The following is a 25238-nucleotide window of genomic DNA, read 5'->3' as shown; positions in this document are numbered from 1 at the left end:
AGGAAGGAATGTAACAAAGAACTAGAAGGTAGTACTAGAAAGAAGGAAACAAAAGGCAACTATTATGTTTTATAAAAAGAGGGAAGAAACAAAAAAGAATAAATAAGCACAGAAAATAGGGCATCAAATAGGAATAAGTTATAGACTGAAACTAAGGAAAAGTTGATAAATTTCAGGAAAAAAATAAAACCTCATACCTAACGAAGAAATAACATCAAGTAATGCATTTTCAGGGAAAGTGTGATATGCTACACACTGCCATTTGGGATCATAGTGATGATCCCTCCTGTCCAGGAGGTCACCTTTGACAGCTTTAGATAGAATTGGAAAAGATTCTTAAGATGAAGAGAAAGCATTTTTTACTAAAATGTAAAAAAAAAAAAAAAAAAAAAAAGAGAAACCATAGGTTTACTAAAGGTATAAACATTTGCTTGTGTTGGTGAGTGAAATTAGTATTCTGATTTCTGTTTGTATACTTTTTTGAAAACAATGCACTGTTGAGGTAATTCTTCCCATATTAATTTCCTGTAACACAGATCTGAGAGGACGTGAAGGACTGAGAAAAAAGAAAAGGAGGTGTAGATGTTTCTTCATTTAAATAAGAACACTGTGAGGGATCTGTAGAACACAAAATCTCAGAAGAGTTGGTTTTTCCCAGATGTATTTAATATGTGAAAACTTCTTTGTTATTGGGTGTTTTCATTTAGTAGTTTTTCTACAAATTGAATCACAAAAAAAGCAACTTGATCAGGAAAGGAATGGCATCTTGAGAAAATACCACACCAAAACTTGAAACACATTTTACATTTTCATTTTAAATTAATTTGTAAATATATTTTTCCATTAATATTTTTTCTTACTACATCCATTGAAATAAAATATCTAGGGCAGCAGCTGTGGCAAAAATTTAGCTACAACTTTGAGCCATATTATAGGATAAAGGGGAAAATAAGACGACTTTCAGGATCATATTTTAATATTCACAGTGGACTGTTTGGTGTTTGGAAAATTATTTGAATGGTTTTCATTGAGATTCTTTCTAGATAAATAAGAGATTTGGATTTTCCAGAACCTCTAAGCGTAGTGTATTTTTTAGTTCTTCCAGGCTTCCACTGAGATAAAATGTTTATAAGTTACTCAAGCCTACCTGAAGCTAAAGTAGACTTTAACAGAAAAGCAATAGCTAAATTTTATAGACATTTTCAAGATTAGAGGTGTTTTTATTTGATCAGCTGCAGTGCAGTGTGATAACCAGTTCAGTTGTTTTGATCCATTGTCTAGAAGGGTGCTTTAGAAGAGAAGGAAACACATTTCGTTTCCAAAATAAATTCTAGTATATAAGTATCATCCTTCCAAAAAAAAAAAAACAAACTGTTAAATTTAGCAGGGAATTGTTTTCTTAATAATTAACATTTGTGTTGTATTCTTTTATGTGAAAAGAGTAATTTTGTGTTATTAATGCTAACTAGAACAAGTTCCCAACAGATACATGATCAACTGATATAAATTTTAGATCTGTTCTGGTATCGCAGTTAAATAGGCATCACTACCTCACAACAAATTAAAGAGATCCCTCCAAAGAGATCCTATTTTAAAAGAAGGATAGAGAAACACAAATGCACATATTGAGTAAACTCCAATGGACCATTGGCCAAGAAAGAAATTACCACAAGTGCTAAATGAAAAACTGGATCAGTTTTTAAAATCTTCAGTGAGATATGGAATGGAACAGTGGTAGTGGATTTTATTTTATAGATTGAGTAGTCTCCTTCTCATTTGATGAACAAGAATTTGTGCATCCCATTAGCACTAATGGAAAATTAACAAAAATTCCATACGTCGATATAAGACTAGACTCTTTACAGTAATGTAACACCAGCATCAGTTTGTCAATATCATTACAGCTCATGACATCATAGTACTAAAGTCTGTAATTTTAAAAAGTAAATCATTGATATGTAGTAATAAATCCCCTCTCTGTGGGTATGCTTTCAAGTGTTTTTGCCATTCGGTGATTCCATCTGGATATTTTATAGTCGTCATTTAGATTCCTTTTTAATAACTGCAGTGTGAAGAAGTATAGGTTTTCTTACTTTAATAGCATAACATAAAATAACTCAAGAAACTGTTACGTAACATTAATATTCTTTTAAATGTCCTAGTGTTAAGGCCCATTTTATTTTACAAATTTGACTAAAGGGGCAGAATCATTTATGTTGGGATTGAACAGATTAAAATCTATTTTTTTGTGTTGACCTACCAATGTTTACAGTGTTTATCTTAAGATACGAGTTCTGAAGATTTCTGATAATATTTAAAAGTTATTTCATTTGATAACCTGGATGATACCTTCCCTAGATTTTCGAGCACCAGATATAAAGAATATTGCATATATTGTACAGTGTCTTTCACCATAACAAAAAATCCTATAAGAAGTATAACTGTCTTGATCAACTCCAAAAGCACTGAGTCAAATTCATATTCATTATGTTTTTCTGTGTCACTCTTCTGTTCTGACCTACCCATACAAAGGATGGTCTGGAGTACTAATACAGCCGTCCTTCATGGTCCCTAGAGTTGGTGGTGATGTTGTGTTCTGCCAGTCAAGGCTGCTGAAGGGAATTGTTAAATCCATAACCCTGACTTTGTTATTTTTCTGACTTACATTCTTTAGAATAGTGATTCCTTTCATCTAGTAAAAGTAAAGATGTAATTATTCTGCAACATGGCTATGATTTCCATCTGCAGACTTTCTGCAATTCCTGAATATTTGCCAGCTTTTTCTTTTCATAAATTAAGACCATTAGTGTAATTTAATTGTCTACAAAATATATGACATATGTATGGTTCTAAAACCAATTCTGAGTGTAATCTTGTAAAACATTACATTCTGGTTAATACACATCTTGCTTTCTTTTTTTTTTCCCGCTAATAATTACCTTACTTGGAATAAGAACATCTGTCTTTTCAGTTAATAGTTTTGCATACTTAGCATTTACTTCCTAACTTTTCACCTGTCTTTGTATTTTCCCTCCATACTCTCTCTTTTCAGATCTGTCGTGAACTCACCAACAACTTGATGATTGATTAAAAACATCAGTTTTAATCTAGGTTGACAACATATGGCAGAGAGGCAATAATGTAAATTTCAACTATCCAAGTAATTTTAATTAATGGTCAAAAATGAAATCCTAAGTTTATTTCTTTGATTCTAAGTTGGATTTAGCAAAACATTTCAAGAAAACATTCACCATAAGATTTTGATGGCAGAAGAAAGACATTTTGCAAGAAAAATAAACTGGAAGGAAAACTTGTATTTCCAACCAAAATATCACTATCACTTTTTTCCTGGTACTGTCACAGCCAAAATATGCTTTAGTTTCTGTCATCAGCATGAACTGTCTTTGAAACTTTGTTTAGCCATTACTAACAAATGTTGAACAGAGTAGAAGGGAATAGTCTATTAAAAATGAAGACAAAATTTGTGAGTGGTAATTACCCGCGGAAGAGTCCTACTCTGTCTATTGGCACAGAAGTGAGTGAGGATTATGGGAAGAGTAATTATAATTAATAACTTGAAACAATACAATTTTATTTAAATTACGTGTAAGACTGTATGAGTAGGAAATAGAAAATAGCTGACCTAACAAAAATAGAAGTTAAAAAGGAGAATTCTAGTATTTTCTGATTTTTCTTTTGTCTAACTTAGGACCTAATGCTCATTTCCAGGTACATTGTATGCACTTTTCATATGTTAATAAAATAATGCATATAATAGTATGTCTTTATTTTGTCATAAGCACTTTTTACTATACAAAGCTCCTGTAGTTTTGATGACATGCTGTAAAGGAGTAATAAAGGCCAAGTTTTCTCTGTAAACTGAGTTAAATGGATTAAAGTTTCTGAAGCTTTTTATTTAGCCATACCTGAGACTTTCATATGAGTAGATGCTATAACTGAGTGAAAGATTTCTGCAGCCTCTAAAGTATAGTTAATTGAATCTTTTTTCTAAGTTGAACACAAGATATAAAAACATATAACTTTTGGGTTTGCTAATATTACAATTGATTCCAGTTCCAATAAGGGTTTAAGTTGACACAAAGTAAAATCATTGAAAGAAAATGCAGGCAAACCTTGATAAAGACCAGATGAAATTGTGGTGGTATTCAGTTAGACTCGTACACACATTGTATTAATAATAATAAAAGGAAGTTCAAAACCATGATCTTATTTCATAAGGATTTTTTTAAAATTGATTTTATCAGCCTACGTTATATTTCTTCAAAATAGAAATTCACACTGACTAGTTCAGCATGGCAGCTTCGAGGTTTTGAACCCATGACTTCATTAATGCCACAGGCATGACTAAAATAGTATAGTTGAAATTAATCTTTTTTTAGACATTAATAAGTCATAGTGAAAAGAAATAATTAGCATATCTTTGGGCCAACAGAAGAACTCTGAAAAAGTAGTCAAGTAAACCAGAGCATTTTGAGATAATTGCCAGGCATACATCATTTATTCCAGATTAGCTAAGGTCATGCACTTGATGCTCCCAGTTTTTGCATCCATATATGTGGTCATTGTTGCTATTAAATTGCTGAATTTTGATGGCTATATTTAATGGACTGAGAATAGACCATGAAGGAAAGTACTAAGAACAGCAAATATAAAAAGCACGTACTCCATTCAGTTAAACAGTGACCTTTTTAACCTTGCTGTATGCAGGAAATATCCACTTGTATTTTAGTAATTACATTAGCTTCTTTAAAGGCATTTGATACAGATGGTATAGGAAGAACTTATCTGCAGCCGAAGAATGCAGGCAACAGTTTTAGTTTGAATTGCAAATACTTTTTCTCATTGGAGTTAAGTGGGGGAGAAAGAGAACTGAAAATAGATTTCTGTGCGCTCCTCATTCAGAGAAGCCATTATTTTTCAAAGCTTGTTATCATTTTTGTTTCTCATTATGTTAAAACTAATAAATTGCACACTCTCAAAATCTCTGTCAAATCCTGCAAAATGGTAAAGAGGAAGAATAAGCAGTTGTTAGTGCATTTGGGACTTAGGAAATTGATCTTTATTCTGATTCATGTTACAAATTGTATTTTTGATTTTATGAAGGTACCTCAACTAGTTTGTGTCTTCTCTTCTGTCTGTAAAAGGGGAGCAGAACATTTTCCTCCTCCTTTTTTATTTTTGTCTCTTAAAATATATACTGTCTGCTGGAGGAAATTATTTTAGTGTCTGTACCATGCCAAGAGCAGTAGGCAATTCACGCAAGTTGGACTTAGAACAGTTAGAACAGAGGATAGTGCAGATTTAAAAACCAAAAGGTATTAAAATTATCTTTCTTCTGGTCTATGTAGGGTAAGTTAAACAGGATGGGGATGGTGATTTTTCCTTAACTTACTCTACAGCATCTGATTATGTGGGATCTTCATAAACCAGAGATTGCATTCTGACAATTTTTCCTAATGGGCACAAATGGATCTGTCTTCCACTCAGTCTGATCTGGTTTTATAATTCTCTACTATGGACTCCACAGCAGCTCTGGCAGTAAACTCTGAATATTAACTGTGTTTTGTGTAATAGGAAAAAAATTGTTACTTATTTGAAATTTTAACTGCTTAATCAGAAATAAACAAAAATAGGAAGAAGCAGGAGGGACACAAAGATAGAGCCCTTGACAGCTAGGAGGGAGGAAATTGAGCATGTAATGGAGGGCACACACTTTCCCTCATGATCTGAGTGCAAGGAGTCCCTGAAGTGGGAACAGGAGTCTGATAAGCAAGAAGCTTACAATGCTTATGGTGGCCCTGCTATGAATCTTTCACATTTCTGTATTCTGCTTTACTTCAAGGAATGTATGGTATGAATACTTAAAGGTCAATAGAAAGTATTTGTTTCTATTTCCTTCTTCCTACCCACCAAGATGCATGGGATTCCCCGTTTTCTGTCATGGCTCCTCCTATTTTTGCTTATTTGTAATTAGAGTGCTGCACACTTGATTTCTGTAGACTGAGCTCTCTGCGAAGTTGTATTCCTTGCATCCATCTTTGATGCCATGAAATTCTTTTATGAAGCTTTCCTATCTCCCTCTATATTTTCACATATGAAAAGTGCTGCTTTCCCTAAGATAGTTATTTGTTTCTTTTTGACATGAAAACCAGCCTCCTAGAATGCCAAGTTTTAAATACTGCTGGCTACGAGAGGTGTTGGTGGCTATTAATATGGATTGTTTCGTCAGCAGGGAATTACAGAGCTGGCTGCAACTAATGGGTGTGCTGATGTGCTAACCAGATGTCAGTCCTGTATCCTCTTTCTTTTTCTGAATTTCACCAAAATCAGTCCAGTTCTCCTATCTGATGCTAGAATGCTACATCCAAACTTGCAGTTGATTAGATGTGATGTACAAAAATTATCAAGTGATGTCCGGACAAACAGAGAAAATATATCCATTTTAGGTGACATGACCTCTTTACTCAAGCCCATAGAATCATCAGGCTATTAAAAAGTTAGATATAGTACACAAAAAATCTTATTATTTTTCATACTGATCATCATTGTTACCTGGATGACAATTATGAGTACTTATCCCAGCTTTGTGCCATTTTAGATACATTTGTTTTGGTCCATGCTCCAAACTTTTTTTCATATTGTTTGAAGGTACACAGGCAGTATAAGTATCACCAACTGTTTTTTAAAGTTATGAACTTCTACTTTAATGAATTAAGCCAGGAAATAGTCATTGTGTGTTTCTCTTCAAAATGTATATTTTGCATCGACTTTTCTCTTCTTTTTGGAAAGTTGGTGAAGATACAAAGAAATTACTGTTGATGCATAAACTTTTCTTATGTAATTTAATTGGTTTATTTCCCATAACTGTGTATGGTGCTTATTCTGGACACGTTCATTCTTTTGATGAAAAATCAGAAGGTACAGACATGTACAGATTTAGAAGACTGTAGCATGGGAATGTTTCTAGGAGCATTATTTTTCTTTGATCATGTTTTAATACACCTGGGGTCTGATTTTGAAAGATGGTGAGTGTATTAACAGAAAAGATATGGTTTTTAGTTTTACAGAATATGTGGTGGACTCATAATAAACCAGAGAACATTCTATGATAAAATATTTGACGTCTCTGTGCTACCTGACGTCTCTGTGCTACCTGCATTGGCTTAACTGTAAAGTTCCGTCTTCTGTTTGGATTTTCTTTGTCAGCTTTCAGAAAGTGGAGGTAGCCTGCAGGTGATAAGTATCCCATTAATCTTTCTGCTCCTCTAGCACTTGAGCATGAGAATAGCTGATCAATTACAACAATTGTCTCCCTAAATGAGCTTTGCACATCTGCCTCTTATTTCATTAGTTAACTGTCTGCCCATATATCTGATAGAATGGAATCCTAGTGGTTTCTTACAGCTTGTTCTGTGTTAGTATACAATAAGGATGGGGTTGTTAGCAAAATGGGCACAAAAGGGTATTTATCTGCTACCCACAATAAATATATGTGCTATTGTGTAGGAGTGCTTTTGTCTCTAATCGCTGTTTGTAGGAACCTACTTAAAGCACATCAGTTTGCTTTTCAGCTTCCTATTTAGTCCTTAGTTGTAAGCCTTAGATGTGTGAATTTATCATTTTTATAGTACAAACAAAGTGTTTCCATGCCTTAAACCTTCATATCAACGTCTGTATGATTTTAGGTAACAGAAACTACCATATATAAAGTTAACAGTAGAAGTGTAATTTCCTCCTTGTCTCTGTACGATGCATCTTTTGAATACTTAGATATTATACCCTTCTCTCAGAAAGTGAATTTGCATTTCCAAAGCTGCAAACCAGTATCTATATTGGTGGTACTGATCATTTAAATGAAGTACAAACAATAAATAACAGTTAGGCTGCATAATTCAAGGTTTGTTTTAAGAAACACGGTCTACAAATTATGGGTTATAATTTTAATAAAGAGAAGATTTCACATGAATGCCTCTTTCATTCACACTCAAGCTTTCAAATACAGGAAAATCAGTTACCAGATGAATTAAAACAATTTCTAAGCAGAGGCCTTATGCTCTACTTGATAACATCTGAATGTTTATTCCTAAGAATTTACAGGATTTAATATTCAAAGACTATTTTCTTATGTTTATCATATAGTAAATTGCTTTGGATGGTATAGATAGGTATTTATTTATTTAGCTAAATACTGAACTAAGCTAAGTACCAAAAAGACTTAATCAAAACACATTCTGTCCTGAACCTGGTATAGATTATTCCAGGTGATTCTTTGTTGCTCTCTGAACATTTAAGTATGTTTGAATCTGAAATTCTTAGATATTTGTGCTTGAAAGTTGTTTTAGTGTATTTGAGTGACAAAAAATACATTACAAATATTTTATGGAATTTCTGAAACCATGAATCTATAATAACTAAATATCACCAATCTTTTAAATTCATCTTTGACTATTTATTGCAGGTCTGGTTTGTATGAAGTCAAGTACTTCAGTGGTTGAACTTGTTATGCTGCTTTGTTCACAGGTAAGACATTCTCTGGTATTAATTGTATTAGTTTCTTTGCATAGTGCCGCATTACTGCCAGCCTAAGAATTCTATCTTGCCGTTTGTTTCTTCCATTTCGTTATAAGAAAATACAAATTAAACTCTCCTGGTAGCATATAAATTGCAGATATTTTTTTATATATATTGTATAGTTTGTCTATATTCATGTGGTATACAAGGTATATTTGCATTCGTTTTGTAGAAGATATGGATGTACTTTATGCACTTTTTCTGTGTATGAACTCACTTTAAAGCCAGTTCCTATTTAGAATTATGTAAATAGGATACTGTTGTCATAATTTAATGTTGAAATCTGCCTTTGAGTTAGTAACTTTTAAAACCTTATTTTGTGGTGACTTTATTACTTTTGATATACATGACAACGTACTGGATATTTTGTGTAGCTTTCAGTATATAAAATTATTAGATAGTCCTCAAGGACTGGCAGCAGGTTATTTCTATTTTAAAAATGCTATAGTTAATTATTGGGGTTTTAGCATATCAGTAATGGGTTTCTCAGAAATCTGAATCAGTTAACATTTTGAGTTGCTTTCACAAGTAAAATACTCAAAACTAAAATAATTCCTCATATTTTTTGGGTTGTTTATATATCAATTTTAATTTTATTTGTTTTGACAGAAGTGTTATTGGCTAATTTCATATATATAGCCTTTTACTTTAAGCTGCCAGTAATAAGTTATCAACAAATATTTTAGAATTTTGCTCATTTTGTAAAATACAAGAAAAATATGATGGCCTAACAGATCCAAATAACTTCACAAGTTTTTACACTTCTCTAAAGACTTATTAACAGCATTTCATTTACCAAGTCCCCCGCAGATTTACAATACCAGTTAAACTCAAACCAAGTTACTATATAAAATGCCCAGGTTAACTTGTTATATTACTATCAAGGAAATTACTTGTTTGTAGCTTTACTTGAGCATTCACTGCTGTACATTGAGAACATGCACCAAAAATGTACTGAAAACAAACGAGTTTCTAGGGGTAATTGAAATCAAGATCTACTTTTCAGGAATCTATCTGAAAATAATTACTATTAACAACTGATTTTGGGGGAGGGAGTTCTAATTTACCTGCTGCTTCTGTTTGCCAGTCCGTAGGTTGTCTTTCTTCATGCTTGTGTCATAAGGAAATCATTAAATCTTGTTTTCCTTTATTATTTTTTTTTTCTTTTTGTATCTTCCTTTTTATTTCTTCCTCTTTTAGCCAGGGTGGATATTGGTTAGGGAAAAGTAAAAGAAAAATACATCCCTGGCAGGAATCCTCAGTGGGGTTTGAACTTCAAACCTTATCCAGCAGGGCACTTGAAAAATTTGTTACCTAATGGTGAAGTCCCAGGTTCCAGGAAAATTCCAAAAGATCCATTAAGGCTTTTGAGCTCTATGTTCATGTCATGCAACCTTGGGTTTTTTTGTTTGTTTTTTTTTAGCATCTTTTGAAGCATTTTCTTCAGGGAAGGAATAACTTAGAGTCCTTTCTTCCTAGCCTTTGGTTTTACTGCAGTTCTCAGGAATGAAGTGGAATGTAGCATTAGGATCTAGTGTCTTTGATGGCCTCATCATCTAATCATAGGTTTAACATTACTCATTTGCTGGCTCCAGGAATTCCTGCCATTAAGGGCCCTAGAGATGAAACTTTGCCTCAAATATTGATTGAAAGGAAGAGAGAGAAATTTAAGCTCTTTCTGCAATGCTTTTTCTTTAGACATCCCAGTAAAGCTATGTAACAAATGTAGCTAAATCAATTTGTTGTTTTTATGGCTATTATATGTGTTATTTATTATTTTAAAATAAAAGTGACTATTTTAAAGATAATATTCATATTATACCTGAAATAATGTGAAGAGCCTAATCATTTTGAAGTTTTGAATATTTATTAGTTTTCTTCATTGTTTGTTTGGGAGAACTGCTTTCAATCTACCCAGTTACTTGGGAAATTGCAAGCTTTCAGTTTTTTTACCCCATCTGATACTTCAGGGCTGTTTTCTTATCCTCTAAATAAGGAAGATTTTGTGTGTCCTGATGTTTAGAAGCTAATACCGTTAATGTTCGTTGGTGATGTTAAATGTTTCTACAGGAGCTGGTCAACAGGGGGCAGTAGTGGTGCAAATTGCATTGTCCTCCCCTCATCTTCCTAACTCCAAAAGTATAGCTTCTGTAAATGCCTCTCCTCAGAATATTCTATTTAATCCTATAGGTGTACTAAACAAACAGGTCTGTAGTTCTATTCATCTGAAGTAAAAATTGTGTTCTTTTTTTCTCTTTACATTTTGAAACTATTTGTCAAAAGGAAACATGAGGTAAATGCTATAAAAATGCTAACGCATAAAATGGCTAGAAGAGAATAGGAGACAGCGTAATATCGTAATCGAGCCTATAGCTAACAGAACTTGGAATCAGGATCGTAGGAGATGTGGTCCACAGCAAATGAGGTTAACTCATCTCTATAAAAAAAGAGATAGTGCTGCCTGAGCTTTTCCATATGATAAATTGAGTAATATGAACTGGAAAGACTATGTAAAGTACTGTGGTTTTTTAGTAATCCTAATGTAACTAGGGCTTTTCTTCCTAACATGGGTAAATCCTTCATATTCAAATTGAATGACATTCTACAGATTATATGGGCAAGTTTGAAATGTGTCACTTAAAAGATAGATGACGATACTAAAAACCTTTGAAAAGTGCAATTTTGTTTGCACAGAACAGAGTAACTTTAGACATTGAAAAGGAAAGGGAAATGCGAAGTTTGTTTTCCTTTCATTTGCTACAGCAAATTAGATGCTTTTATGCTCTTTATGTTGGAAATTCCATGTTAACAACTACAGATTAGCAAGGATGTCAGAATTTTTTTTCTTATCTGAGCTCCTGAATAAAATCAACATTGCCAGCGGCTCACGTCCAAGGTATGGTCTAAATTTACATGAAATATCACATTACAAATGTCTGAAGGTACATGTCATGGATAATTCAGTTCATATGGGCAGCCTTTTAGACTCTGAGGGATATGCAATCAAGCCTTTCCCCCAAAGGAATTTGGAGTTTCTGTGAAAAATACATTTTAAGTTTTAAAGGAACTCCTGTAGGGATAGTGAATCATTTGTAGGTTTGAGGAAGAACAAAAACTTCACTCTTTGTACTTTCTGAATCTCTCTTGCACTGTAACTTGCTTCCTTGCACCGATTTTATCTTTTCATAATATCATCTGCTTCACAAAATTTAGGTTAGTTTGAAGGCTTTATTTTCTTTATTTCTTATATAAACCAAAAGCATACACCCAAGTACTTGGAATGTATTTTTTTTCTAGATAATTGATAATAAACACACAATGATTTTCACTTTTCATAAAATAGGCATTTTCATTTGGATTTTGTCTATTTTAACATAAAATGGATGAAGATGTGTTATGTTTGACAAGATCTGTGCTTGATTAGCTGGTCTTTGTTCCCTCAGCCTGGTTGAGCATGTCACAGCTGTGTTGCTGTTGGAGTGGCAGATTTCTTCAATAAAACATACAATTTAAAAGAAAAAAATAGCCAATATGAATTTTTGCAGTATAGTTTCTTCTTACACAGATTTAGAGTTCAATTACTTTTTTCTTTTTTTTTTTTTTTTTTTAGTTAGCCAAAACACTACAATAGGTTCTAATTGCTTCCAGACCTTCAGCAAATTTTTCTCTTTAGGGATACAGCTTCTGCAGAAACTGAATGATGTTATCCCAAAAGAGTTTTATCTCATGCCACTTGTATTTATCTGTATCTTATCTATTAACAGGGGAAATTTATATTCTTAAACAGAAAATACTGTCTTAGTATTTAAGACATCTTGCTACTTTACCTGTTTAAAAATACAACTATTATAATGGATAAATGGTTACTTTAGGGAAAAAATACTAGGTCATTTGTGGTTGTAGAATACATGTAGAATACCAGTCAAATGTTCACAATTTTGTAGCTTTCAATACATTGTTCTGTTGACTCCACCACCACCCATGTTGGATGTTTGATCAATATGGTAATTCAGGAGCCTCCAAAAGAAATATCAAAACTTGAATGAAAATAATCCACTTATGAATCACTATGTTGAGGAAAAAGATTTATTTTAGATGCTATCCTTTATAAATAGGCTTTTTTTAGAGAAACTATATAGGGAGTGAAGAAAAGGATATACATAACCAAGAAATGTTTTTCTTAAAACTGGCAATTAAAACCCGTTTGGAGATTATCAAATACATGCTGATATATAGTCCCTCTTATAATTAAGCTGTAAATTCTATAAATTGCTTACTTTTATGAAAAATTGTAGAACTTAAAATGACTTAATTAAAGCAAACTATCCTGAGAGTATATCCATAACTTGACAACTCCAGTATGTAATTAATGGGTAAACTGAGCTTCAGCTAAGTTTTTCAAACATTGGTTGACAGTATGAGCCTCATAAAGGAGTTGTATCTGTCTGCATTGTCTTGTCTCTTAACCTGGAAACTTAGAAGCTGCTTTGGCTGAATCCAGTCTGTCTCTCCATACCACAGGCAGCCATTCAGTACATACGTTATCAAAAAAGATCTGTGAAAGATCTGCTGCCATGCAGCACAGTCCATAAAACACTTTCTAGCAGTTTGACGCATGTAAAAATGTAGTAGTTGTATACTACTATATATCCTACATAAATGAAAACTATAATGAAGTGGCAAAATGGGGCAGAAGACAGGAGAGGGGAAGGCAAATGAGTGCATTTGCCTGTTGTCCTAAGTGACAAGAAAAAAACTGAAACAATATAAAGAAATTAACCTCACTGCAAGGGGAGGTACAAAAGCAAGCAAACAAGAAACAAAAAAAAAAAAACCCCAAAAATGTGCCTTACCAGTGCAAGTTTGAAGGAAATTCTCACTGAGGAAATCTGGGGGTAGGTTTAGCTCTGACAATATAGGAAGACCCATCAACCAGGCAATGGAGACATTTCAGTTCGCACAAACACATCTACATGTACATTCTGCTTCAAAGTATGGGATAGATCTTGGGCTTCAGAAATTGGCAGCTGCCCGACACAGAAACCAAGCAGAAAAAGAAATCCTTTTCAGGTCCTACAGCTGACCATAAGCTCTGAAATGTGGGATTCATACAATAGAAACGCAATCCATACTTCTTGATACTAAACGTATCTATTCAAAGCTTTCTAGCCAAGTTTAAGTAGGAATTGTCAAGCTCTGCTGTACAGTGCCTTCTTATCAAGCACCATCCTCACAGGTATCTTACCAGGCTCCATCTTCTTAAGAAAGTTAGCTTTATTTCTGTACTACACTATTTGTATATCTACTTTACATTTTCATTTTATGCATTATTGGAAACCTTTTTGTAATAATTTTGTATTTGTTTACTCTTGTTGCCAGTATTAGATTCAACTTGAGTTATGCTTGTTGGTCCTTATTTACTAGCTCCAACGGTATTCCTAGAGTTCTCATACTCCTTAATTTTTCTTTGATAAGTGACAGCTTTTTCAGAGTAACTGTGATAGCAGCACATGAACAGAGTGCTTGCTATTTTTCTTTTTGACACCAACGGCAGTAGGAAGGCTGAAGACAAGTTAAATAATGACAGCTTCTCTTAAATCTAAAGAACAATGGACCTGAGACTTAATCTATCTAGGAAATTAAGTCTGGTATAACTTCAATGGTGAAATTAAGGTTGGTTATGCAAATTCCTGTGGAGGTGTAAATTTTTAATCTTTCTTTTTCCTAATCATGAAACTATTTGGCTATGTGTTCACATTGTCCTTTTGAATAACTCAGTGTCTCTGTACCAGTGCAACTAGGAGGATATGGTGCTTCATATCATATCACTGCAAAAGTCTGAATTAAAATATAATGTAGAAGGGAATGACAGAAACACAGAATGGTCAGGGTTGGAAGGGACCTCTGGAGATCATCTAGTCCAACCCCCTGCTAAAGCAGGTTCTCCTACAGCAGCTTGCACAGTCACATCCAGGTGGGTTTGAATGTCTCCAGAGAAGGAGACTCCACAGCCTCTCTGGGCAGCCTCTTCCAGTGCTCTGTCACCCTGACAGTAAAGTTCTTTCTCATATTCAGAAGGAACACATATGTTACAGTTTGTGCCTGTTGCCTCTTGTCCTGTCATTTGGCACTACTGAAAAGAGCCTGGCCACATCCTCCTGACACTTGCCCTTAAGGTATTTGCAGACATTGATAAGGTCCCCTCTCAGTGTTCTCCAGGCTACACAGGCCCAGCTCTCTCAGCCTTTCCTCATCAGGGAGATGTTCCAGTCCCCTCATCATCTTTGCAGCCCTCCACTGGGCCCTCTCCAGTGGTTCCCTATCCCTCTTGAACTGGGGAGCCCAGAACTGGACACAGCACTCCAGATGCTAATGAACATAAACATGTATGTTCTGATGTTGATTTAGGGCTCTTCACAATCCAGAACACGGCCTGTACACAAATAGGTTATTATACTCATTTAGTGTAATTTCCAAACCAGAAATGAACTCCTGGACAAGCTACAGGGGAGGTAGTAAACTTTTTCCTTTATGGTTTTTTTCTCTAGAAATTGAGTGGTTTGTTGGGAGTGATTGTTTTATGTTTTATGTTTGGGTGGGTATTTTTTTTTCTCCCTAATGTTTCTTACTTGCTTTATAGAATTCTACAAGAAGATTATCATTTTGAATTGTCTTTTTTTTTTTTTTTTTACACTAAAGGGGTGTCAGAGAATTTTCTTGCATTAATTCCTTGTCCATGTGTGGAATGTCTTCCAGACCAATCTGGCTTCATCTCTTGGCCATCTGCTTCTGATAATCTAACTTTCAAATGGAAACCATCAGTGTATTCTTTTCTACTTGTTGGGCAATTTTACTTTCTTGATTATTCTGTGAGATGTTCTTCCAGATCCCCATACACTCAGAAAACTACTGTGTTTTTCCTTTAGTAATAAGCAGCATCTCTTCCTCAATATCTTTCATACACCAGTCATCACAGAACTTCTGGTCCTTTCTCTTGCCTGTCCTTGTCAGAGTATTTTTGTCAAAAAATGTCAAAGAATAAATTTATTACACATCAGCAAGATGCTGATCTGAACCTCTTCTAGATTAATGGCAAAACAGGCAGGATCAGGAAACTGTAAGAATTAATTTCCCCGTATCCTAATACGACAAGGTGTCTTCCCCTGACTGCTCTACTAAGTTGCCTACAATTGAGAAAAATCTTAGATCAGAGGAAAATACCTAGAAAGTCAGAAGTCATCAGCTGGTATTTATTTCTTAAAGGGCTGAGAAAGGCTGCAAAAGCTCATTATCTGAGACCATCATTATTAATAACTATACCATATTTTTTGTGGGTTTCACTGTATATACAGTGGAGACAATGTGAAGGATAGTTTTCTGTACATCAAAAGGTCTTCTTTTTAATGGTGCGTTTTGGAAGACTTCAGATTAGTTATTCACCTTTAACATTAAAGATTGGTTGAGTAATAAGTGGATTGGCTTTTATGATTGATAGCCATACATAGCAACACAAGTTGTTAATAATAATTTTAGGGTCTCTTAAATGACAAACTATTTTTCCAGTCACGAAGTAAGCTCTAGAAGATGCGGATATGCGTGTGTCTTCTAACGCGTATCTTCTGTCTGTATTAGAATATGTGCAGAATTTCCACAAGGTGGTGAATGTTAATATTATATCATCTAAATAAATTTGGCTGTTTGCCTAGTGTTGTTTGGATAATGTAAATGCTTTTGCAATTGTGGATTTTTTTATTATTATTCTTTTCTTCTAAGGTACCAGTGAAATGTTCCTCTGGGAACGTTTGACTTAATTTCCAAGATAAATTAGGCAATTGCCACAGGTGATCAGAAGGGCAATGTGTCTGTATGTTTCCAAGAAAGCAAGAAATTTACATATTACTCCAAGTCAGGAAAATAAAGGAAAAATAAGGCTTTAGTCTTGTGAAAGTGAAATTTAAAACTTCCTGTTGCCTTTGCTGCATTGTTAGAGTCATATTCACATAAATAAGTGCTGTGAAAGTTTCACATTCTTTTCCTTTCTGTGATTTGGCCAGAATCCAAAAGAAGTATTCAAATACTTGCAGATTTGCCTCCCAGGAGGATGCCATTCTGCAACTTCCTTACTATGGGAAATAGTCACTTTTAAAGTGGATGACCTATCATAAAATCCAAAAATTGATCACAATTTTACTTGAAAGGGTAGACCAAAAGTACGTTTTATTTATCATCTATCAGCCAGATACATCCGAGTGTGAGAGAGGGATAAAGGCAGTGAATTTGGAATACTTAGATCTGATTCTAATTCCAAACAGTAATGGAAGGTTTTAAGACTTCAATATCTTTAAATAAATTCTTCTAGGAATGGTAGGGACAGCCCTATGATCTTAAAAACTGTATAATCTTCTCAAAAAATTATGAGTAATCTGCTAAAAATAATTATGAGGCTGTACCTTAAATTCAGTTGGTTTTTTCTGCTTTTACCTACTTTTAATGGACATGGTTTTCTGCCATTTCCTTCAATCTTGTATCATTTCCTTTAAATCTTTCCTCTCAAATAAAGGAAGTTATTGGTGATTTTAGAAGGTAACTTCACAACATGGAGTTCAAACCTTAGCTAACCTACATGCATGTTGTGAATTGCAAACACATTTTTATGGAATTTCCTCTTTCTTCTCCACATAAAAGGTAGCACCTGCTCTGGTTTGTACAAGATTTTTTGTCTAAACATATTCAAGGGCCTAGAAAGGAGTCAATGGAGAAGAATTTCACCTGTCTCAAGGAGTTATGACAGTGACTGAAGTATTGAGATATGAACTGAATTATTAATACTTTAGACTAGAAAATTCAGTAAAGGTTCAGTATGACAAAAGGGCAAAAAATAGATCAGTTTAAGAAATGGAGAAGAGAGAATTCCACAGAAGATACAATTGATCGAGACAGTGGCACCTGTAGTGGAAGGAGAATTGTGGGGTGGTTACTACACCAGGTATCTGTCCACTCAGTAACCGCAGTTTGTTGAGAAACTTGTAATTTGCGATACAATCTTAGACTTCCTTGCGGAAAGTGGAAAGGGTAAGAGTTCCTATGTAAATTATGAAAACTCTGAGAATCACTATTCCTTTTTTTTTATAAAGCTATTATGTCAGGCTTATTATTTATTATTTTCACAATATATTTTTAAAGAAATTCCCTAATCACCATGAATAAAAATTTAAAAAAATTATTGTAAGCAAAAGTTAATTTGGAAAGAAGTATTATATAAACTAAAAAAATAGTTCTTAGCATGTCAAGCCTAGTTGTTCCTTTTTTACTCCTTGGCTATTATTTTTCACCTGTGCAAATTTTCTGGTATCAATTTAAGATTTGCTAAATTTGTTAATACTCTCTTCAATTTAAGATGTTGCTAAATTTGTTAATACTCTCTGGTGTCTTTTTTTTTCCCATTTTTATTAGTGTACTGAGAATATTTAAAAAATAGGATTAGGAAAATATACTCAAAAGTAAAAATTGTAAGAATATCAGAGAAGAAAAAAATGTTCAAAATGGTGTGAATTAAAAAAAACCCTGAATTTCAAATAATATCTGTACTATGTTATGGTTCAATTTTTAGAATTTTCAGCCTTTTATTCTCATCCCAGTTTTATTCATCTTGTTCTCCTCTGCATGGACAGTTTCATAATAGGATTCAGTCTGAACCTTCTGTCAAGGAACATGTACTCATGCTTTCTGGGTGCAGTGATGCTTTTCAAGCAACAATAGAATAGAGGAGGAGGACAAGTTAGGTGGGGACAGGGGTTGGCAATTGCCAATATCCTGATGATTTAGTACGTTTTTGATGTCTTCAATAGAAAATGGCGTAATATAAAATATTCAGAACATAACCATACGGGAAAGTAATTTAACTGAATGTCTAATGTTACAATGTTTAATTATTGTGTATGAAGACTTATTTTTATTTGTTTCAACATTAATAAAGTTAGAAATGAAATTTGGTATCTTCATTCTGGTTTTAGTACAAAGAAGTTATGTGTCATCATTCTTGAACACTGTCTGTGTTAGTCTCTGAATGTGCCTCTGACTCTGAGTCTTCTACACCTTACCTTGTTCTGAGAGGTGCACTGCTGGCACTGTCAATCAGGAACCCCAAAGGAAGAAAGGTCAATACATTCCTCTTGTATAGAAGAAATTCTCTGTTACATATTTTTGTCAAGTCTTCTGTTACTTCAGCATGTAATTGGCATCAACACTTCCGAGGCACAGAAGTGTCTCCCAACTCTTGTTTAAGGCCCAGAAGATTCTGGATATGAACTACACAAGAACCACCTGAGATGTAGTGTAGTCATTCAAGAACTTAGCTGCTAATAACCAAATAGCTATACTATGATTCTACTTGCCTATAGCATAAATTTCCCACCCACCATCACTGTATCCATTACATTTGGTGTTTATCTTTCTGGTTTTTGTATCTTGAGGGTGAGAAATATTATCTTAAATTTCACAGAAACTCTAAAAAAAAATTGCTGCACATTCTTTGAGCATACAACTCCACATCTTAATTCAGTTCTTAAAGTTCATGCAGTGATCTGAATGGCTATTGAAATGCAACTGTAATGCTAGCATTTCTAAATATTTCAGTTTATTGTTGGGGGTTTTTAAAAAGAAACTGGAAAAAAGAAAACCTGGTGCCTCTTCACAACTACGGTTCACCTCTCAGGATCATGAATCTTTTATATTAGATTACACCTAAAATGGAGAGGAAATTGTAGTAGTAATAATTATTCCCCTATCTGTGGGTTAATGGAAGGTTAGGAGTTTGTAGTGGTATTTGTAGTAGTGAGTTTGAAGTGAAGCAATGCATGAATCCTGGTTTCTTTCTGGTTCTGCATCAGTACGTTTTCCACTAGTTTTTGGTAGATAGTTGGGCAGGTTTCACACATTTTTAATGTGAATATTTACTTTGGATAAATTGCTGAGATTTTCCACCTGTGGGGACATAAGAAGAGATTTGTTTGCTTCCACATAGATATCTAATGCCTCTTTAGGTACCTTAAGATATCCAGGACATCTTGGATGTCCTGCAGTATCTGAGATGTGCACTGAACAGTAAGATCTGAAAAAATACGTGCAAGAATTTCTTGGTCTTTTGCAGACACAGGTAGACCCTCTGTCTCTCTTTAAAAATTTAATCAGCATGCTTTCTTCTAGCTGTCTTTAAGAAGCCTTTTTTCCTTTCTTTTTTTTCTTCTCTTTTCAACTTCTTTCCTGAATTGTAGTGATAACAGTTCTGTTTTCTTCACTGCAAAGTCATAGCAGCTGTGGTGCAGAAAATCATCTCAAAAGAAAATGCTAATAGTTTTTTTTTATATAGTGTACAGTAAAGGGCTCTGATTTAAAAAAAATATATAATGATACACCTCAAATACTGTCTCAAACCCAGACTATTGTTTCTTCCATTGGCACTAGTTGCCTATGTTTAGGCAACTGAATCCTTTTCTTTGTAGTTTCTCAGAGTAGCTTTGTACTGTACCAAGGTAATTTAATTGCTTCCAGAAATTAGATCATTAGGCTTGCTTTGGTTAGTGGATTTGGAAAAGAACAAAATCAACAGCTCTGAAGAAAGGACCTGTTACAATGGTTTTCTAGACCACAAGCTAGAGTCTTGATACTCCACCTTCCCTAACCAGGACTTACCTCTTTAGTAATGGGTTAAGAGTATGTTCATGATTTGAGTATTTCAGTAGCTGCCTCTTATAAAGTCAATCATGAGTACAAGATAATTCTTGCTGGTTTTTTGTAAGATGCATGACTTGATCAAATCTGTGAATTACTATGATCAGTAAGAAGCACCATGCTGATTAGTGATTAGTTTTCACAACTATTCTTTGAGAAAATTTCCTTATCTGTACAAAGGTATCTTTTTTTGCCCGTATCAGGAAACAAGCATTAGGAATTTCTGCATGATTTTTTTAGTCCTGTAAAAAATTAAATGTAAAGCAGAATAGTTCTGTAACTGTAGCTCTCTCTACCCATTTCTGTTTATAAGATGAAGTCTCAGACTAGATGATTTATCTCTGAACTGTTTTACTTTTTTTTGTACAAAAGATGTATTTTGATTTCTTTTTTTCTATATGATGAAAAGGAATTGTTTATTACTCTTAAAGTTTTAAGGTATTGTCCCAAAAGAAAGCAATCTTCACTTGCTAGAGAGATGTCTCAACCTTTTTTTATCTCAAGTATCAAAAGTCTGTTGGTGTGATAGAGGCAGTGATAGAAGCTGTTTGTGATGCATTGAGAATTTTCTCTTTAACTTAGTGGTATATGAAATAGAACTTGTTATCTTTTAATATTGATTAGGTGGTTTAAATTAGTTTCAAAAGTTTATCTTGGAAATCCATGTTAACAGTAGAAGAATTTTAAAAACTCAGTTTGTTATTAGCAACTGGTTTTGTTTTCATTTGTAATGGGGCAGAAGCAAAGACTGAACTCAAGGAGGGGTGGGTGGTATACACATTGTTGTCTGCCCTATATGATAAAATGTACAAGGTGTAACAGTGAAGCAACATGAAGAAACTACTGCTGTCATACTTTGGTGCACTTAATATGTTCATTGGGCAACTATGAACTGGAGAAACAAGACGTATTTTCATATTCTCCAGACAAGGAAACTAAAGCTTGCTTAAGGGTGAAACAGAAAACATGACCACCTAAAAGTTATTTGAAAATCAAAACAAATTAGAGTTTTTAAATGATCAAGTCATTCTTCTTTGAAAAGGAAAAAAAAAAAAAGCATTAAATTAAGAAGTTCAGCCTATATTCAAGCTCCTTAGGAAGTCATCAGGGTCAGCTTCAGAAATGTGGTTTAAAATCCTTGGGTTTTGATCATGTTATATTTTATCTTCTTAGGAATGGCAAAATTCTATTCAGAAGAATGCAGGACTTGCATTTATTGAGCTCATCAATGAAGGAAGGTAATTAATTTTAAAGCTTTTGAACAAGTAGTCATTTTGCATTTATTCCATTGGGTGATAATACTTCCTCACCATCTGTTCCAAAAAGATTGTGTAAAGGCCATTTTAATTAAGAGATTTATTGTATAGATACTTTATATAGCAAATATTTAATATGGAATTGTATAAATTCTGAAAATTTTGTTTATTGACAGAAGGAAATAGAGCTCCCATGAACTGTATATAGGTTTGGGTTTATTTGAGAATTGAACCACCATTTTCCAGAGCAGCAAGGTTGTTTTACCCAGACAGTCCAGGGACCCCAATCTGTAAACCCATCTGCTGCTCCATCTGTTTTAGGAGCACTGCATTCATTGTACAGATGCACTTCTCTGTACTATAATTTCAAAAGGAATTATTTTACCTAGAATTTCTGGTCCAAATTGAGTTCTGTAAAACATGCAGGTTATTATGTTTATAAAAGCAGTCTTGCTTTTGCAAATTCTTAAGATACTTTATTATCACTCCCCAAGTAATTTTAATACTGTGTCTGTCTTTTACTCTGTGCAATGTTTGCCAGTACTTCCAGCCAGCAAGCTGGGCAGCAAAGGGGGACTCTTTGGCCTTCTTGGTAGTAGAATGCCAAAGACAAATGGAGCCACTTGTCTAATGTGTGTGACACATATTGGCCAGTACATTAAATCCCTTTGAAACTAGATGTCTTGATATGTGCAGCTGGAGAAAAAAAAAAAAAAAACAAAACATATAGCAATACACCTGTTGAAGAGATGCTGTCATTTTAGGTGTGGTTTCCTTTGGTATGTCATTACCAAAGTAAAGTATCAAATCTTCTCTTTATTAGAGGATATTTTTTTGTCTTGTTGTGATATTTCAGTGGTTAAATCATGCGTTTATTTAAAATTAAGTTTAGAAAACACTAAGGTATAGGAATATGAATACCTTGAAAAGAGGAACTTGTAGCTTATCACCCAGTTTTTGCTTGGTGCAAATTCTTTCAGATTCCCTGTGCACACTGAAGTTACACCACAATATAGCAGTTGGAAATTTAGTCTTTTCTTTGGAAATTCTTCTTGCTGTGAAGTGGCAATATGAGTTTACACCATAATAGGACTCACCTGTGTGGGTCATGTACTGCACATTGTACAATAAATATTACATGATAATAAACTGAGTAATTGTAGGAAGCTTATGTTCTTGGATAGTAATACAAATAAATAAACATGAAAATAAATTTCCTTTTGACCCTTTCTATTTTCTCAGCCAGGCTAGTGAGTTCAGATATTATTGCATGCTCGCTATTGATAAAATGCTTATTCTGAACAAATCCTACATCTGCATATTTTTAGCAGTCAGGTATTAAGATATCAGTGAACACTCTACTCCCCTCTAACAAAAACTTTTCAAAACAACATAGTATTTAAGAACTGCTGCTTAAATCCAGTCAAAGGAATGTTTAATCAAACTGCCCTTAGACGCATGTTCCTCCATATACTTTTGTCAGAAAGGTGTTTTAGAACAAGTGTGTGTGCATTATTAGAACACTCGTCTTTGCAATCAGCCCATTTGTTTTTAATTTACCCTTTTGGGTATAAAGATAACAATCCTTTAACTGGAAATTGTTATAAATATTTATTCTGCTTAATAGCTAAACTTGTGAATGCAATTCATCAATCATAGCTAGAGAATGCAATTGTGCAGTTGTCAACAATTAACAGGACATAAACAGTTGATGAATGTGCAGCTGAATTAAAGTGCTCCCTAGGATAACCTGAAATTATAAACTGGATCATTTAAAGGAATCTAACAAAGGGTCTTTATAATTAAAACAAAGCAGGCTTAATGGGATGTAAAATTGCATATAATCGCTGGGCAATAATGATTGAATTTTAAATTATTAAAAGCAAAATGAAGACTAAGAATATTTTGAAGGACTTTCTAAGTAAGATTTTGAGAGACCTGGGTAAATAAATCAACAGTTTTGAGAAAGCTTTTTCTTTTGACGTAGAGGAAATGTTTAGGTGTAATGCAGAGGATAATAGATTTTACTGCTTTCAGTTAGATATCAATCTTGTTTAATATATGGATGCTATAAGGTGATTTTCTGATTACCTAACTTCTGTTGATTTTGCTTGAAATAATTCGAGTGTCTTTCTGATCTTTGACTTCATTAGAAATGTTCTGAAATACAATATTTCAGTTTAGTTGTAGTTAAGAAAAAGCCCTGTCAATTTAATGAATGCATCTTCATTTTACATCGGTTGATTTACTGTGTTTGTTTCTGTATTTTGTTTTAGTTACTGTTTTGTTAGGAAGGTCTGAATGACACATTTGTAGGATTCAGCATACAGACACTGATACACTTTTCTAAAAACAGGAACTGTTATAACAGTTGTTAGTACAACAAGAGTATCTGACTGTAGATTTGAATTAATACTTTCAAGGAAAACATATGCAAAGATATTTAATTTGGAAGTGTACATGTCTATAATATACCTGAAAGATTTAGAGATATTCTGGTTAGGATCTTGAACTTTATGCTGCTTTTTAATAAGTCTCATGCTATGAATATGTGATATTGAGGGTATCACACATGTCAAGAGCTTCACTGATAGCAGCTTAATTAGGATTTCAGATTTACGTTAGGGTATATACACAAGCAGGCTTCTTTATTTAAGAGCTGGATGCATTTACAACGTTGGCTGTAAAAAGAGACATGAAAAGAGTTCTTTAGGAATTATGTGGTAGGGAGATTACAACCCATATTTAAGTGGGGTGCTGATGGATAAGGTCAAAAGAAAAGGGTGTAGGGTGACAACAAGAGAAAAGATAGGAGCACCCACTTCAAGTAAATATGTATGCAAATGCATACAACTTGGGAAACTAGCAGTAGAAATTATTCCACATGCAATCACAAAACTATGACATCAGTGGAATGAATGAGGTTTGGTGGGAGGGCCTGCACTGCATGGCAGAAGTGCTACAATTGGACAGATACATGTTCCTTGGGAAATAGAGGCAGAGAAAGCAAGGAGAGAATGTTGCCTTCTCTGTGAAGGAGTAGCTCAGATGTGTGGAGCTCTTCAATGGGTTTGATGACAGTCTGGCTGATAACTTGCAGGACAGGATGAGAAGAGAGTCCTGTAAGGGTGGCATTATGGTGAGAGTTTGTCACAGACCACCCATTCAGGGTGAAGGAAAGGAAGAAGTATTCTTTAAAAAATTTGAGGAAGTATCTGGATCACAAACCCTAGTTCTCATAGGGATCTTTAACCTCTCTGATATCCTCTGGAAGTGCAACAGGGTGGGATGCATGCAGTCAGGAAGATCTCTGGAGGGTGCTGGGGATGACTTCTTGATACAGGATGAACCAATTAAGAGTGACACACAGCTGGATCTGCTGATTTTGAATGTGGTAATTAATGTCACCTTTGGCTGTAGTTGCTATGAAATAGTGGAGTGAGGATGTAGCATAGTACAGACTTCATGAGTGCAGATTTTAGCTTATTTAGGAAACTGATAGGTAGGATTGCATAAGAGGCAGATATGGAGGTCAAGAGACCTCTGGAAAGGTGGCAGGCCTTTAAGTACAGCATCATCCAAGTGCAAGAACAGGAAAAAAAGTCTGTGTATCAAGACTGGTTTAGCTAACCAAGGAAATTATAGTAAAGCTCTGGTGTA

General features: G+C 34.1%; 1 protein-coding gene across 3 annotated transcripts in view; it reads left to right on the top strand.

Moving 5' to 3' along the window:
• The window catches only part of NBEA (neurobeachin), a 509659-nt gene that overhangs the window by 240103 nt on the left and 244318 nt on the right, over positions 1-25238 (top strand). For all 3 annotated transcript variants that reach the window (XM_027792046.2, XM_055802616.1, XM_005241160.4), the window contains exons 35-36: positions 8480-8541; positions 21496-21560. In XM_027792046.2, the coding sequence (XP_027647847.2) occupies positions 8480-8541; positions 21496-21560 (127 nt within the window). The remainder of the gene's footprint in view (positions 1-8479; positions 8542-21495; positions 21561-25238) is intronic.

The sequence above is a fragment of the Falco peregrinus genome, chromosome 4 (assembly GCF_023634155.1).
Source record: "Falco peregrinus isolate bFalPer1 chromosome 4, bFalPer1.pri, whole genome shotgun sequence".
NCBI lineage: Eukaryota > Metazoa > Chordata > Aves > Falconiformes > Falconidae > Falco > Falco peregrinus.
The sequence above is the reverse complement of the archived record's forward strand: the minus strand, read 5'-3'. Positions and strand labels throughout refer to the sequence as shown.